The sequence below is a fragment of the Lytechinus variegatus genome, chromosome 1, assembly GCF_018143015.1.
Source record: "Lytechinus variegatus isolate NC3 chromosome 1, Lvar_3.0, whole genome shotgun sequence".
Taxonomy (NCBI): domain Eukaryota; kingdom Metazoa; phylum Echinodermata; class Echinoidea; order Temnopleuroida; family Toxopneustidae; genus Lytechinus; species Lytechinus variegatus.
This window is the reverse complement of record NC_054740.1, coordinates 82,998,973-83,016,162: the sequence shown is the minus strand read 5'-3', so window position 1 is coordinate 83,016,162 and position 17,190 is coordinate 82,998,973. Positions and strand designations below refer to the sequence as shown.

At 36.3% G+C, this 17,190-nt stretch overlaps 1 protein-coding gene across 4 annotated transcripts; it reads right to left on the bottom strand.

Moving 5' to 3' along the window:
* Positions 1 to 522: 522 nt before the first annotated feature.
* LOC121425351 (carbohydrate sulfotransferase 11-like) lies at positions 523 to 14,657 on the bottom strand. Of its 4 annotated transcripts, none has more exons than XM_041621396.1 (4): positions 14,025 to 14,657; positions 3,622 to 3,754; positions 3,034 to 3,185; positions 523 to 1,556 (listed from the first exon to the last, which is right to left on the bottom strand). In XM_041621396.1, exons 2-4 carry the CDS (start codon positions 3,725 to 3,727, stop codon positions 672 to 674), a joined length of 1,143 nt encoding a protein of 380 aa, XP_041477330.1. In that variant the 5' UTR covers positions 3,728 to 3,754; positions 14,025 to 14,657; the 3' UTR covers positions 523 to 671. The 4 variants fall into 4 exon arrangements, with proteins under 4 accessions (XP_041477330.1, XP_041477316.1, XP_041477338.1 ...); XM_041621382.1 differs by having other exon boundaries at positions 3,622 to 3,757; positions 14,025 to 14,656; XM_041621404.1 differs by lacking the exon at positions 14,025 to 14,657 and adding an exon at positions 7,788 to 7,951.
* Between the last annotated feature and the right edge of the window lie 2,533 nt (positions 14,658 to 17,190).

Sequence of the window (17,190 nt, the reverse complement as noted above, 5' to 3'; positions counted from 1 at the left end):
ATCAGATTGAGAAAATGAGCTCAATGGCCAAATATCCTGATTATTCCCATTCGTACATTAAGCTCCAAAACATAGGCGACGAGTAAAGAGTAGAAGGTGTAGCATTAGAGGTTGAGGTTAATCAAATATCTTACATACATCAGTAAAATATGATGATCTTTGTCAAATTTCTTGTTGAATACCCCTTCCGGAGACTTAAGTATAAAAACATTTGTATTAGTTGTTAGGAAAAATAAAATTAAGTAAGATATATACCAAATCCTTCGTATTGCACTGTGAGAGTAATAAAAAAATAACTTCATACAAAATTCTAATACTGGATAGACTACAAACAATTAGAAAGGTAAGTTCAATACCTTGAAACAAGATAGTCAATCGAGCTTATCGAACGCACAGCAACAATTATCTAGTAAGCATGGTAAGTAAGTGGACCAATTAGATAATGACGATGGCATCCATTCTCATTTTTATGAGAAACATCCATTATTCTGTTCAGGTTAATAAACAGGTCTTTTTATCTTAATCAATAACCAGCAGGAACATACAGATTGCAAGAGTTCGTAATTCATTAAACAAACATTGACTTCTGCTGTCTGGAATTCCATTTTTTTTCTTCAAAACATGGATGACAAATTTTCAGTAGGCAACTGGTTAAGATACAACTGACTGTTTTATTTTTCTTTTATACTGCTCGTTAAAAACTGCGGTTGCGTATAGTTGAAAAGAAGGAAATCTATTTCATATATACCCCAAAGCTCTCTTAGTTCATTTATTGTGATAGCTCCGAAAGCATCATAGAATTCAGCAGAATCTCGACGGGTTGGGTTATTCGATTTTGGATAGAAGATACGCTTATCCCTAATTTCAAATCGGCGTAGCAATCGTGCACTGTCCTCACGTACCGTTTCCAACTTTCCTATGTAATCATAACTGATGGAACATGGCGCACAGAGTGAGTTCGTAGACTGCCAGTGCTCATTCAGTTGCATCCGATCTTTGGTATTGATAATATATCTAATAAATTCCGTCCATCGGACACCTTCTCCGTTTTGTAGAGTCTTACGTGACACGCTCTTACGGAACCTTGACATGATATCCGCAGCGATGTTCTTGAAGTAATAGCTATGGCGCTCGCAATCAAGGTTCCGAATCCCCATGAATTTATCTTTATAGGCAGAAAGGAGACGAACAAACGGGTCTCGAGTGAAAAGGAACTTTTGGTAGTGCGAGAGAATATGCTTCCGCTCATCTTCATGGTAATCTATCAGAGTTTTCATGTTGCCATGGTGAGCATCATCACGTGATATACTGGTGACAACAAGCGATGAGTTATTGATGGCCATCATAACTCGCTTCCAGTTCGTACAACCAGCTTTAGGAACTGAACAATAGACAAACTTGTATTTTTCGTTGACGTATAAATGTTTTAGGGTGTCGTTGTGGATGTGGTGGGGGTGGTTTATTGGCAAGGATTTGTGGCACATGTTGTTCAAGTGTTGCTTTCGACGAGGTTGGATTGCGGCAAGACTTTCAGAATACGTTGGATATTCCAAATCCTGTTTAAAAAAGGATAAAAATGAATGAAATTAATATATATTTGAATAAAAATGAGTGCTTCCCTTCCGATATAGGCCTACAATAGATTTTTTGAAACCCCTTCACCTTTTATTTATACATACATCTAAACGCAATAGAGCTATTATAATCCCTAACTCCTCTTGGAGTGATACTCACTCCAAAATCATTCCATTAAAACATAACATTAAAACGTGTTGTGTTTTATCAATTTTGTTTTTATCTTTTTTATCTTGATGTATATAAGTGATAAAATTATCAAATGATGCAATTTGTCTTCTGCTTGTTTTTTTTTTTTAATTCCAAAATTAAATTTATTAGTACTGTGTAATACATTGCCTTGTGTCTTAACGATCTTTCATGTTTTTAAATGCTTATATATAATCACAGAGCCCTGAGGTAGACCAGCTTTTAATGTTAATATTTTGCATATTTTTATCATGTATCTTGCCATCTGTAACTCGTAACACATTTTCGTATTTTTACCTTGTATTTATTCCCTTTTTCTATATCTCATAATGTCCTGTTACTATGTTTTTCGTGCATTGTATGTATTTTCATGCTGATCAGGCCCCCGGGGGGGGCACTCGACCAAAAAAGTGGTAGGGGTGTGCCGCGGGCGAGACAAAAAACGGGGGCCCCGGAGCGGGCTTATTGTAAAAAGGAGGGTCCTCGGAACGGGCTTCGGAACTACAATTTTGTGAAAACGGGGGTCCTTGGAACGGATCGCCAGCAAGTGAGTACGTGCGTATGCACCCCTATGGAACGGGCAAGCGTGCATGATGCAGCTAGCGCGGCCTCCGCCGGGTGCGCTCGCACAGAGACGATGGTCGGACAGCGCTCGGCGGCCGCTTTTCACCAAAAGCGCAGCAGATCAATGCGACCGGAACGGCGTAACGAAAAATATGCGAAGCTTTGGAGCGGATTTCTGTCTTATTTTTTTCTCGATAAGAAGAAAATGGTATGCCTTGGAGCGGCTTTCTTTGTTTTTTTTCTCAATAAGACAAAAATGCTATGCCTTGGAACGGAAATTTGAGTGTAAAAATGGGGGTCCCCTCCGCGGCACATACCCACTATGCATTATATACTGAGTGCCCCCCCCCGGGATCAGGCCACTCTGTATAAATATTCGAGAATAAATAAATAAAAAAATCCAAAAGGAGTCTGATTAGGGACTAGATTGGCTCTTTTGCTGTTTGAGAATATATATATCTGGAAATCAATCATATCTCTTTTTTTAAATTCTTGATATTATGCTTAAAATACTTGTGCCTGTTTGTCTGGCGCTCGACTTCTGAGAAAGGAGAAGGACAATTATAACATATTCATACGTCAAACAGGGACCGCTTGAAAATCAGCTAATTGATGGCTACTCGAGGTAAATGAGGATCATTATCATTATCTAGTATTTATTTCTTGGTTTTATCACTAGAGTAAGATTCGAAACCCGGACCATACCCCTCGTTTTATATGCATCCATGGTGGTGGCTCTTCGTGTTGTACGGTCACTAGCCCGCCTTCAGCCTCTCTTCGAATCCGATCCTCTTCAAGAACTTCTGATCTCCATTTTGTCTCACTGCATACGCATTTTGTCATCGAAGTCACAGACACTGCGAAGAGAGAAATGTGTTTAAATCAATTACAACAAAAATATCAATAACTTATTGAGTTGTTTACATCTTCTTTAAGTGCTGCTACGGGCAATTTCATACCCTAAAGATGAAATTAAATTAGCAGTTCTGGCAGCTGATCTCTTTAGTTTAGAATGTCAACTTATCTCTACATCAATATTTCATCAGAACATAGAGACCAATTAATTTAGATCATTTCGGTTCTGATCCGAATATATAAACAAAGAATACGAGCCGCGAAATTCGCAGCTATTATATTCAAATTATCAAATGATTTAAGCAGTTAGCCAGATAGATTAATTAATTTATGAATAAAGGTAATTCAAGTATGAAATCATGAGGACCGAGACATCGTCTCAAAGTTTAAAACTAGATCGCACGTTTATGTGAAAATAAGGAGAGGTATTGTGTTTACCATGTCTGTTTGAAAATTCTAGAGAAAGAAGAACGGAAATGGTGGCGCTGCATGTGATGATAACGAGAATAGTGACCAGATTCTGGTTGCGATATCCCGATGCCATGATCTCATCATAACGTCATCAATGATACTACTGCAACAAAAATAAAACAAAAGAATTATAATGTCAGTTTCAAGGAGGTCATTCTGCCAGGTACTTGCCACTTGCCATGAAGAAGAAGAGAAATTAGATTAAAACTAGGAATGAATTAAACCAGTATTTTTCATGAATATTCGCCGGACCTTCATTTAATGTTTCTCTCATCCTTCTGCTTTTATCAACTAACTTGGTGCTACGGTAACCCCCCCCCCCCTTTAAACCGAAAGATTAACACTTGCATATGAATAGCGGAAGCCAAAAATGTGCTGGAGTTGGTCTCGGGGTCTCATTTTGCCGGCCTTGGCATTGTCCTTGGACCTACTTGCGTTAAAATTCCCGGCCTCGATTCCATACCTGAGAATAAATTATACTTGACATTCGATAACACATTTCCTATTGAAATTCACCTTATTGCTTAATGCAAAGTAGATTTCAATCCTCAGCTACTCGGAAAAAAACAAATATGGATTTGCTTAGGAAACACCATAAGCTCTACATACTTTTCTACATCAAGCAAGTCAAGGAAAGAACAAATCTGCATTTGGGAAGAAGTGGACCTTGAAATTAACGCGATCATTGAAAATAAGAAGACACATGGTACTTCAAAAGACCTATTTTAAATAGAAAATTTCATTCGTGGACAATCTTGTTAATTGAGCCATGCCGAACAATGACCCCACTCATTAACTCTCAATTTGGAATTAGAGCTCAAGAGTATGGATTTTTACGTCATGCATCGTGAAGCACCTAGTGTTCTTTTTGTGGAACAAGACGAGTGTAATGATCTAATCTGCTCTGTTATTTGTTTTCACTTAGCTTAAAGCTAAGTCACAACGTAGGTTTATTTCTTAAGAAGATTTATCGGTTCACAGAGAGTTTAGCCTTTCAAAACTTCCGCAGTTCGATCACATCACTTGTTTGTAACAACGCTCCACTTTCACTAAGATTGATGTTAAGGCATGGTCACACCGCCCGAGCGTTGTTGGAGCGGTCGTGGAGCGGTAGGGAAAGAGGGCCGAATTTCGCTCGCAAAATTGGGGAAAAAATCGAAAACATAAATCGAAAAAAAAAATCGAAATCGAAAATGGTGAACGGTAGCGAGTGGTGATGATTTTTTTTTCTCTCCGCTCCACGACCGCTCCAACAACGCTCGGGCGGTGTGACAATGCCTTTAACGCTCGGGCGGTGTGACCATACCTTTAAGGCCTGGTCACACCGCCCGAGCGTTGTTGGAGCGGTCGTGGAGCGGTAGGGAGAGAGTGTCGAATTTCGCTCACAAAATTGGGGGAAAAAATCGGGAAAAAAACTCAACAAACAATCGAAATCGAAAATGGTGAACGGTAGCGAGCGGTGATGATTTTTTCTCTCCGCTCCACTACCGCTCCAACAACGCTCGGGCGGTGTGACCATGCCTTTAGGACGTTGAGTTATGTGTAAGTCTACGACAGGCACTGAACTAAACATTTAAGTCGCTCTTTACTCCAAGTAAATAAATGCTACAGTATTCTTGTTGCAAACACACATTCTAGGCGAAAGAGAATTGCAATTTTACCATTTAACGGAGAATATAACGAAAAAATAAGATCTGGGTTTACAATGGTAAGGGAAAATATGCATGGGACAATAAAAATAACAGCAATAAAATGATAGCAATAATAAATGGATTCATTGATATATTGAATTACTTCAACAGATCTTGAGGAGGTATACAATGAAACCCTAAGGTATGGAGACATGCAAATGTACTTTTAATATAACCAACATGTCTTCAGTAATTTTTAATGGCACTCAAATAAATGATTCGTATTGCTTAATATTTTGCACATTTCTTCCAAGATATCTAGTTCTATTCTTCAGAAGTTAATGAGGCAAAGTAGTCATGCATATGATAAGTATCCCCCTCTCCGCTCAGGTATATGATCTTTTTATGCGGAAATAAAACTTAGGCTTGTATTAAAATAGAATAGCTGCAGCACTAAAAGAGTAGTCTGGCTTCACTATCTTGTCGTACAATGTCTGTGTTGATGCAAATGGTCAGGCTTTACATGACTTTTTGAGATACAAAGGTTTTGATGCTACGTCAATTCCCTACATGTCCTATAATATAGGCGAAAATTAAAACCTATTAATATAGGTGCTAATGATTCACAATTTGCAGTATTTATTGTTACAGAAAAGTATTCATAAGTAATGATGATTGTTTAGAGTGTAGGGTTTTAAATATTCGGTTTGTGCATGATGTGGAACGCATGAAACCTCCATAGACATACCAAATGTTCTGACGTCCCTGCACTAATCCGTGCACGAATGGAGAGTAATGACTGGAAGATCACACAAGGACAATGCTGTAATGATCGTCTCATACAATCTCCATTTGAATGGTTATTGGGGCAAAAAAAAATAACACACCTTTTTTACTCATCCTAAGTAGTTGGGTTGTATGATATGCATGCTTGCGTGTGCATGTGTGAGGGGGACCGGGGACAGGGGGTGAATCTTATACCTTGGTCACATTTGCTCTACGGCGGCCGTACGGCGAGTTGAAAACAGCCGTTTTAACATTTTATGTACGAGCTACATGTAGGTGGTTTGCATAAAAATGAATAAAACGGCTGTTTCGACTCGCCGTACGGCCGCCGTAGAGCAAATGTGACCAAGGTATTATTATCACTGCTTTGATCTTCTGTCGCATCTGTCAAAGATATAGATGTTCATTAGGTCTCTTTTTTCATTTTCTTTTTACTTAAGTTAATCGGATATGTATTCTGTGTTTTTTTTTATTGTCGCAAGGCGTTTAAAAAGCCCCCCCCCCCCAAAAAAAGAATAAAAAATACAATTACAGGTGCGTATAATGTAGCTTACAGCCAGAGAATATTATTCATGGTAGGAAAAATGTTGAGATTATCTGTTTTTTGTTTGTTTATGTAAGCTCTTGTTCTAAGTAAAATATGACATTATGCAAAATGATGTTAAGATCAACAGTTCTTGAATAAGACCCCTACGGTGGGTGTTAGAAGCTAGTAACACCATGCTAGAAATAGGGAAATGATTTATAGTATATTCACATCACAATCACTGAGTAGACATTCGTTGTTTAATCGTCTTCGTTTCTTTCCAAATTTAACATATTTTCTGTGTCATTTTAAAGTTTAAGATGTTCGACAAATGCGAATAAAACAATATCGGGATTGACTGCAGACGTTTCAGGTTTTTATATTGATTGTTCAATATTCCAAGAGATTATTTCATGATAAGGAATGAACTGTGCTTAGGAATGATTACGATTCGATCTCTTTGATAAATTATGATTTAATTACGGTGATATAAGCCCTGCAATGAGGAAAAACATCGTATTTATGAGAAAACTATCAAATTTGTATAATTTGATAGTAGATTGAGAAATATAATGTTGCTGTAGATTGTTCATTATTCCGATTATGCTGTATCTAAATCCTACATTTGTTGTATTATTATTGATGTCATGCTATGTATTATGGTCAAAAGATATTTGAAATTAATATGAGTTGATAAAGAAAAAAATGTTTCACTGTCCCTTACCAAAAAAAAGCTACGGGTATCGAGGAAGTGGCAAGGTCGCTAATTCCGCAGAGGAATGTTTCTACAATGGTGACAATATAAATCAATTTATTAATGAAAAGTAGAGTCAAATTTATTCAACAATACAACAAGTCAAATATGACGTCATTGTCTTGCTTTCCCCTTTCCTCCTATAATCGATAATGTGAAATGATTCCGTTAAAATAAGATTAAAAACTTAATAGTATCATTCAGAACTTGTTTATATTTTGTGTATGACATCACATGCAGTCATAAGCATGTTTAGAAGGTTAAAAAAAGACAATGTCTTCTACAATCCAGTCAAGGTGCTAACATCTTGCATTGAGATTCTTTAATATTGTAAGCTTGCAATGCCAAAATATATGATACCTTTCATACTCTTGAAAATAAATCACCGCTTAAATAATAAAAAAACAAGAACTAACTATAATGTTTATATTCTTACCAAAGATATGATTTGTTTCCTACATTGTGAATGTATCCTTTTTTATTCCAAGGAAATGCCGTAAAAACTCAACAAGAAATAAATATTCGGGCTATTCTAATGCCTGTCTCTTCTGGAAGATGTTCATAAAAATGGTCACACCTGTCATGCTCCCTTTCAGAAGAGAAGGGACGCATCCCCAGGCCAAGCATGGCCTCTATTCTATTGTAAAATAAAAATCGATTGATACTGGTCAATATACAGTCAATATACCGTTTATTCAGACCTTTGTCAAACAACTTGTAGTACGTCTGCGATGATAAAGCCAACATAATCAATATACAACATATTGTGATGACCACTATGTGAGGTTTTAAAGCTAAGACCCCCCTTGGCCAGTCTATCATAATGGACACTCTATGAGCCCCCGAAGAGCTTTATCGATCTCACAAATTCAAAACAAAATAAAGGTGTTTTCCCATTGGATCATAAGAGACGTAACCGGCCGCTGTCTTTTAAAGGGAACATGTTATAATAAAAAGGCTTTAATACTGTAATGATGTGAGACTTGTCTTTATATTGCAGTATTTCATCCCACTCCTCATTTACCGGATCAACTACATGTATACAGTAGCGTACCTGGATTTTCCACACGGGGGGGGGGGGCAAAATCGTCCGCCAAAAAATTAGACAAGCAAAAAAGGTATTCATCCACAAAAAGGGATTTCGTACAAAAAAATATATTGACAAGAAAAAAAAAAAAAAAAAAAAATATAAAAAAAGGTCCTCATCAGGTTATAAATGACATTTCGCACCATAATAAATTGACAAGCAAAAAAAAAAAAGTATTCAACTAAAAAGGAGTGAGGCACTGGCTCCTCAGGAATCAGTTGTAACTCGTCAGGGGGCAGGGATAGGTCCTTTGCATGGGTGGTGACTCGTCAGGGGGGGGGCAGTCTGCCCGCTGCCCACCACCGTAGGTACGCTAGTGCATGTATTAGTTCTATGTTGCCTCGTGTGAAACTATTGAAGAACCTGGTAAGAGAAGGGATGGACATGATATCACAATTGACAAAATACAACGCTTTCATCGGGTAGCCTTATAAGTTATAGAATGAATACTTTTATATTGTTCGACGCCATGCTCTTTCTGGACCTTCGGGGATCAGGGTTTTCATTCACGTAAAAACACATGGCTCAACGAACTCTGTATTCAACTGCTTTAGGTTATGTAATATAAAACATTTTGTTTGTTATGTTTAATAAATAGCATCTATCTCGTAAGAACATCATTCATTTTCGTACAGTAAATGACTAGAGCCTTCAAACGATAAAATACATCAATATTCAAATAATATTCATGTTTTGAGAGCAGATTTTGAGCGATTTCTAACACAGGACAAATTATTGTAGATCGCCAGTAGTAAATATCGTTATAATAATTTTAGTACATGAATATCTAAATTTCAATCAAACCCTTGGTATGATATATTTACCAATTAGACGTAGAGATGAATTATCATTCATGTTTAGTACATACATTTTTGCTTCCTAAAGTGATTTTAAAGTGATGACGAATACATTGTAGGTGTAACATCTGATTACAGTCATTCTGATTAAGATTGCATTGAAAGCATAGGCATTTGAAACCCTAAAATTCCACTTCTAACAAAATAATTAAACGTATGCTGACAATGCCATTGAAATCGGAATTATAAAAGTATTAAATCCCGCGTTGATGAATATAAAGTCAATGCCAAACGTTTTAAATAGTACTTAAAGGTCAAGTCTATTCTAGTGAAATATTGACTTGATCAAATAGAGAAAAATCAAACTAACATATCGCCGAAAATATTTCATTTCATCAAAATCGGATGTAAAATAAGAAAGTTATGACAGTTTAAATTTTCGCTTATTTTTTACAAAACAGTGAAATGCACAGTTCAGTGGAATGCAAATGAGACAGTCGATGATGTTCATCACTCACTATTGACTAAACCATAAAGTATTAAACATTGTTAAATCTACATGTTCATGGATGAATTAATTGTTTCACTTGACAATGAGTAGAAAATTAGAATTTTGATATAATAACATACAAGAGTGGATGACGTCATCAGTCTCCTCGATTGCATACCGACCTGGGAGACAGACGTTTCATCAACATTTTTGTCCGACAAGTTGTTAGATCTGACAACTTTTCTGTATTTTGATTGGCTGAGAAGCACTGTTACTATGGTAGCTGTCTGATAAAATGGGGACTTGTCGGATAAAACGTCTGACAAGTCATTTCATGAAACGCTCCCCAGGATGTGCATATAACTGTTATGTGAAATTATGCGAAACTTTGACATAACTTTCTTATTTCACAACCGATTTCGATTAATTTTTCAGTGTTTTGCTTTGTTGGATTTTTCTTTTTTATTCAAATCAACTTTTTGTTGGGGTGGATTAGTCCTTTAATGCCTTTAATGCTAGGTCTTATTGTGGCTTTAGCTATTGACAAGTGGAATAAAGATCCATGTCAATTTGAACTTTTTATTACATTAACGATGGAAAATCGATCGATTTCATTAGCTACGCACGAATGGAAGATCGTATTAGGCGCGGTCCATCTAATTCTGGGACAGGGACTAATACATGATTTTGCAATGACAGTGGTAGGGGATGATGCATACAGAAATTTGAATGGCAACTCTTTTTCCATGGTTCCCGTTGCCAAAATAATAGCAAAGAGTTTAATTGCCGCCTAATGTCCACCCTTTTTTATTTTCTTTATCTAGACCCCTTCATATTTATTTTGATATTCGAATCGCGAGAAAAAAGCAGAACCAACCCGAAGAAAAATTCATCCAGGCTTTTGTAAATCTAGCTTAAAGGTAAATGCTAGTTTTGGTAACGATATCAAAATGAGTTCGTACAGAATCCAATGAAATGACCACCAAAGTGTCTGTATAAATAAAAAATATGTGCCAAAGAATTCTGGAAGAAATGTGTGAATGCTGAGAAATTAGCAAATAAGCACAGGATTCGGGTAGAGCGTCGGGCCCGACGCTCTAAGCAATAATTATACATTGTCCCACGTGCGCTTATCTGTGTTGGGAATCTTCGGGTGTGAACATTTTTCAGCGTAGATTTCAAGATTTCACAAAGTTCAGTTAATGGTAACTGTACCAGGATCTAGATCCTCGATGATATACTGACAATTAAGCCTTGTTTTACAGACTTTCTCATGAAATCAGTGTTTACTGCAACTACTGGAATTTCTCTTCAACAGGTAGGCATGTCTAATTATTGTTATAAATTAGACAATGTATTTGGTATTGATTGATATCAAGTCGTAATACAATTCTACCTTAATTGCACCCGAATAAAGTGTTTCAGATGCTGCTATTTATCAGTCAAAATATTTACAATTTAGTGAGAACATTTAGGATTTATTTTGAATGCTAGCTGGATATTGAAAGAGCCTCCCAAATATTGGGAATGCAATCACATATGGTCTAGTGGTTAGGATCCGGCGCTCTCACTGCCGCGTCGTAGCCTTGGTTCGGTTCCCGGTGTGGGAACACCTTTTAGGCGTATCCCGACCGAAGAGTTTGCTTTTAGGGACTTACACAATCTTCTGTAAACATAACATGTACATATTTTTATTCTTCACGACAAATTGATACTTGTATGAATTCATGTATAAAAAATGTAGAAATTTATTAAATGGAAGAAAATAATGTTTACTTAAATTGAATTCAATTGAATATCGAGAGTGCAGTCTGAATATTGAGAAATCTCTTGGCAACTCTCCTTTACCCCATATTTGAATAGAAGGAATTAAATAATTCTTGTTTGAACTAAGCTGAACATTCGAAATTGTTAACATGAATGGATGAAGTCTGGTATTAGGTATGCAAAAGGTCCGTGTTTTTGTTGACAAATGGGGCGAACTTCGGACCTGCCTCACCATTATGTCACGTTGACTCAAGTATGAACAAATACAGCTATCAGAAGCGCTTCAGAGACGCTTCAGAGACCATATGAGTTGTGACAATCATATATATTTGGCTACAGAAAAGGATAAGTGTTTTTTTTTTCAATCGGAGACGATGGAATGTGATAGGCCTACCCGATCCGCCATTTCGATTGAGTGAAATGCTACTGTTTTTTTTTTACGAGACCGACATTTCAAATAAACCTAAAATACATTAACGTCATAACATTTTGGGGGAGAGGGGGTGCTGATGGTCAGAAGCACCCCTCTAAGATTTACCTGGGGTAATAATGCGTATGTTATTAACCATAGGTAGCACCCACTGGAAATCAAGTGGATATGCTAAAAAAAAAGACATTTAACCAAACAACCCTCTTTTTTAGAGAAACCCTTTTTTATTTCGCTTGTCAAATTTTTCTCCAAAACCAGCAACCCCTGTTGAAAAAAAAATCGAGATATGAGAGAATGAGAGGTTATAAAGTCAAATGTAAAAGAATACTTCTTTACTTGAGTAAGATTGAAGGAGGGATTGAAACTGCATCAGTGCTCCTAAATGCATGGTTGTAGTCAAAGTTACATAACAAAAACCCCAGATCCTTGCAAATCAGATTTAAACATATTTTGATATGTTTGAGGAATTTTTGAGGAATTTCTATTCATTTTATTTTACTTGAATGATTTCATCAACGACTGTGAAAACATGCTGCTTTACAAAGTTTAATAATAAATCCATTTGCGTGAGGAGGCAAAAAATGAGGGTACTTAGTTGTTTTTGATGAAGTGCAGAGTTTGGGGTTTTGTGAACGAGTGAAGCAAGAGAGCTTAAAAAACGATAGTATTCACATTTATGATTAAGTTTGTAATAAATTTGACGGTTGAATAAGTCATATCGAGGAAGTATTAAAGGAAATCCATTGAAAATCATGGAGTTGAAAAAATACAATGCAATGATTTAAAAAAAAACATGCCAAAGGGACTTTTAAATATTATCCTGTTTTCATTCATTGATTATCATTATTATTATGTTTATTTACATTTATTTATTTATTCTTTCAGTTTAGGGGATAGTATCACCAGCATTCAACCAATAAGCCAATAAGGATATAAATAAAAGTATATACATGTAGGTAAAAATAAAATTGATTGAAACTATTAGGTTCAGGAGTAATTGATTGGTTAATGTGTTCGCTTTAGCATGTGTGTTTAAGGAGGGGCGAAAGCTGTTTTGCGTGGTTTTAAGACAAATAAATGACAAAAAAGAGGCAAAATGGCTGGAAGCAACGTGAAAGACTTCTTATTTTCTTTAGAAGATCATACACACTAAAATTCAAAATTCTTCAAGTTTAATTTTTTTTTCAAATCAAAAGCACGTCCATGTGACAGGGGGTGTATCAAGAAAAACAAGAAGGATTTTCAACGAAGTATAGGATTAGCATCCAGATTGAAAAGAGGAGAGAGAGTGAAAAGTGAAAACTGTTTAATAAAACGATTAGGGTCTCATAGTTAGAACCCTTCACAAGGCTCATCCCTGCATTGAAAAATAAGAATTAAAACACTGAATGCTCCGCGCAAAGTACAAATGTCAACACCATTGTAGAGTCCTGAACTGTGATATACACCCTGCATGCACTAGGGAACGTTAAACGAGCAGAGCTAGACGAAGTTTTTGGCAAGTTCAGGTTGAGTAGTTGTTAGGCAGAGCATAGAAATTTAGATCTTGCAAGTAATGATCGAAATGCATTCATAAATATAATGGCATGCATGCAATGCTAAAGAAGGAAATGCTTGCTTACCGGCCCGCTAGAACAAATGATTAATTATTCCCCCACCCAATTTACCTCTATTTTACTGCTAAATATTATTAGATATTTTAACTGGAGTTTTATAGTCATTACTGATAACTGAAACTGACGATCGGAAATCATTTTTTTAAAAACTAATTTGCAATTTAAACACGATGCTTAGAATGCAAAATGTTTATAATAAAAGAAAACAATTATGGTAATTGACCAAGTTAAATTTGTTTTGAATATATCTCTATTATTCACCCGTGCGCATGCACAACAAAAGAAAAGATGCAATACGAGTAGCTCAAGACCATGAATTCAATGTTAGCGAAACTGACAAGATATTCAAAAAAAGAAACCTGGGAACAAAATGTTGTGTACAAGTAAATGATGGTTACTTGGTAATTTAGTTGTACAAATTATGAGTCAGGGAGCATTTAAACTACATAATTATTATCGATGCAATTTTATATAGATGTTACTTACTCATTGAGCTGTCAAATCTCTACTCCAACTGCAGTTTCAAAATCATGATCTTATTTTGATTATGATGACTAATAAGTGGTGATTGAAGAACAACTTTGTAGTTTTATATGCTGGGTTCTTTAAAAATACAGGATGAAATATAGAAAGTCCTCGCGTCACACCCATGCCACCATGTTAGCTTTGGTAAGATTGCACTTCTTCAAAGTCAAGAAATGGCCATTGCTCCAAGTCAATGTTTGCAGCCCATCGCGATTGAATTACAGGTATTTTATGAATGGACCATGCAGAAGAGCAGAGACCGTCTGCTTTTATGCGAGTTCTTTTTCTCCGCCCGCTATTCAGAATCAGCTCAAAATGAACACTGACAAGATTTCAAATGTTTTGTCTGCTCTTGTGTGCAATAGCGAGGTTTCTGACAGAATACGATCAGCAGATCGTTGAATTAAATAGTATTTTCTCTCTCTCTCTCTAAACCGTAACCGCTTGTTCATCTTGTTATATAAGATCGTTTGGCGGAGAAAGCAGGAAGTATTGAACCGTATTCTGGATCGGATCTCCATGAACTGGATCGTTTATCCTTTCCTTGTATGTTTGAGAGGATTACTAGGTCTGTCAAACCAAAGTGTACCCTGCTGCTCAAGTCCTCTGGTCCTTGTGCGTTGATCGTTGGGAGTGAGTTTTGCTCCGCGACGCACGGAGGGTTCAAGAACGCAGTAAATCTATTGAAAATATCTGTCAGATGACAAAGAACAGCTGGGTGGTCTATTTGAACGGGATCAGCAGTTTCGAAGCTGAAGAATAATTTAAAATACATGCATGTCATTTGTCCATGCAGAGTCCACGATGAAACTGCTGTTTGAATTCATAAATTTTCGACAAAGACTTCTTGGTTGTTCTTTGTCATGGAGGGCATTAATTTGACTTCATATTTTCTCTGTTCTTGAATCATCCGTACGTCGTGGAGCGACAACTCCTTGTTCTTGTGAGTTTTTGAAAGTCCGGATGATTTACTCTTCCAATTCAAGTTTGAACGTTGTTGTTGTTTGTTTTTGTTACATCGTTAAACAAATAAACAGTTCAACATTGCAACGCTTTGTGGCTAATTTCACACGACTGCTGAAAATGAAAGTAAACAATACATTCCGGGGCAAAGTAAATTCATCACTAATCCACTGTTTAACCATGGACCTGTAGTGGTATTATACGGGAGCTATGATTCATCAACATTATTCTCTCTATCGGTATCCACCCCTCACACTCTCTCAGGTAATGCCATTTTAGCCGGCATTTTAGTCGGGTAATTTGCATCTTATTTACCGTGATATACCAAGGAGTTACTCTTTGGTCTAACATTATTCGTGACTATATCTACAGTAGGGGAAGGCGGGGTAAGTTGAACATAGGGGCAATTTGAGCCACCACCCCGATGCCGATAATGAATGAGTCGGACATCGTGGTGGTGTCATGTATTGATTACCCATTGCATAACCCCTAACACCACCACGTTGTTTTCAACTTTGAAACACAAAGTACTTTTTTAGAGGGAAAAATACAAATTTCAGCCAAAAAAAAGTAAAAATCGGGCGTGAAATAGATAAGTGCTCTTTACATGCATACGCCTTTAAACATAATAAAGACATAAGAACAACATTGTTAGTCCAGGTATGGATCTTCATTCTAGTCATAGTTTTTTTAAATGATGGATGAACAAGAAATGTGTGGATGCGAAATCATTGCATTAAGTAAGGACTGGGGTAAGTTGAGCCAGCCAACATGGGGCAAGTTGAGCCATGGTAATTCTTATGGTAATGTATATATATATATATATAAAACCTTAGAAAGCCATCGATATGCAGGCAGAAAGGAGCAACTTTGCATGACTGTTCTTTTCCTTTTAGAGGATGTTGGTATTTATAGAGAATTAACAAGTGAAAAGACTAAATAAAAAATGACTTGCTGGCTCTTCCCCATACATTTTGTACATAGTTTTTGTGGCTCAACTTACCCCAGAAGGTGGCTCAACTTACCTCACAAAATAAATGGGGCAAGTTGAGCCATTTCACATCTCTTTTTTCAAAGGTGACAGTGACTTTCAGTGTTGGGGTAGAAAGTTATATATTTACAGGTGAAAAAATATTATTTTATTATATATGTAGAATTTTAAGTCAAGGTACTTATTTCTACAAGATCATTAATTATATCAATTCTAACATGCAAAAAGTGTCACAACTTACCCCGCCTTCCTCAACATATGCAGTTCCAGCTTGTGCTGTGCAGATTAGTGATCAAAGATTGCAATTACTACAAAGTCCAGCATGAAGATATAGAAACAAACAATAATAAAAGATCACTTGAAATGAGTGACACACCCCTTGAAGGTTTAGCGTACTTAAAAACTGGGATGAGTATTTGCTGTGACATCATTCTGTTTAGATAAGCTTGACACAATCCTATTTCTGCGGAGTAAAAATAGAATGGCAGTTGCTTAGAATTCATCTCCTTTACTAGTCAAAATTTCTACATTTCCTTGTTATCTTCTTTCAAAATAAGATGATTGAGTCGATTTTCAGCTGTACCACACACAATTCCCCCAGTCAGATTTGACATCACGGAAATGAATTCTGTGTGTGTAGGTTTATTGTTCTTATATATAAATGTGTAATATTGTGTGAAAGAAATGCATGAAGAGAACGATGGTGATAAAAAAAATAGTATTGGCTATTGTGTGTGTTTGTGTGTGCGTATATATATATATATATATATTATATATATATATATATATATATATATATATATATAATATATATATATATATATATAACACAATAGCCAATACTATTTTTATTACTATTACTTTATTATTAATCATTGTCTTTTACGCTTTTAAAACCTAAATGGCGATATGATGGTGTTATAAAATAGAAATGTCTTTGCAAAACACAATGTACAAGACAGTTCTCTATCTTCCGAAGAAGGAGATTTACAAAAGTTGACGCTCATATCCAACGGCGGATCTAGGGAAGGTGCGCAGGGTGCGCGCGCCCCCCCCCCTAATATTTGAGCGGCGTCGAAGGCGCCGCTCAAAATAAAAATAAAAGAAATAAAGGCGCCGCTTAAAAATAATAAAGGAAAGAAAAGAAAAGGCCCCGCTTAAAAAAAATTATAC

What these genes read in the sequence shown, in the direction of transcription:
- LOC121425351 (XM_041621396.1), bottom strand. Translation starts at nt 3,727, where the DNA reads ATGGCATCGGGATATCGCAACCAGAATCTGGTCACTATTCTCGTTATC. An exon ending in AGAATTTTCAAACAGACATG is followed by an intron (nt 3,186 to 3,621) that starts GTAAACACAATA and finishes CTCTCTTCGCAG; the next exon opens with TGTCTGTGACTTCGATGACA. An exon ending in GGATGCATATAAAACGAGGG is followed by an intron (nt 1,557 to 3,033) that starts GTATGGTCCGGG and finishes TTTTTTAAACAG; the next exon opens with GATTTGGAATATCCAACGTA.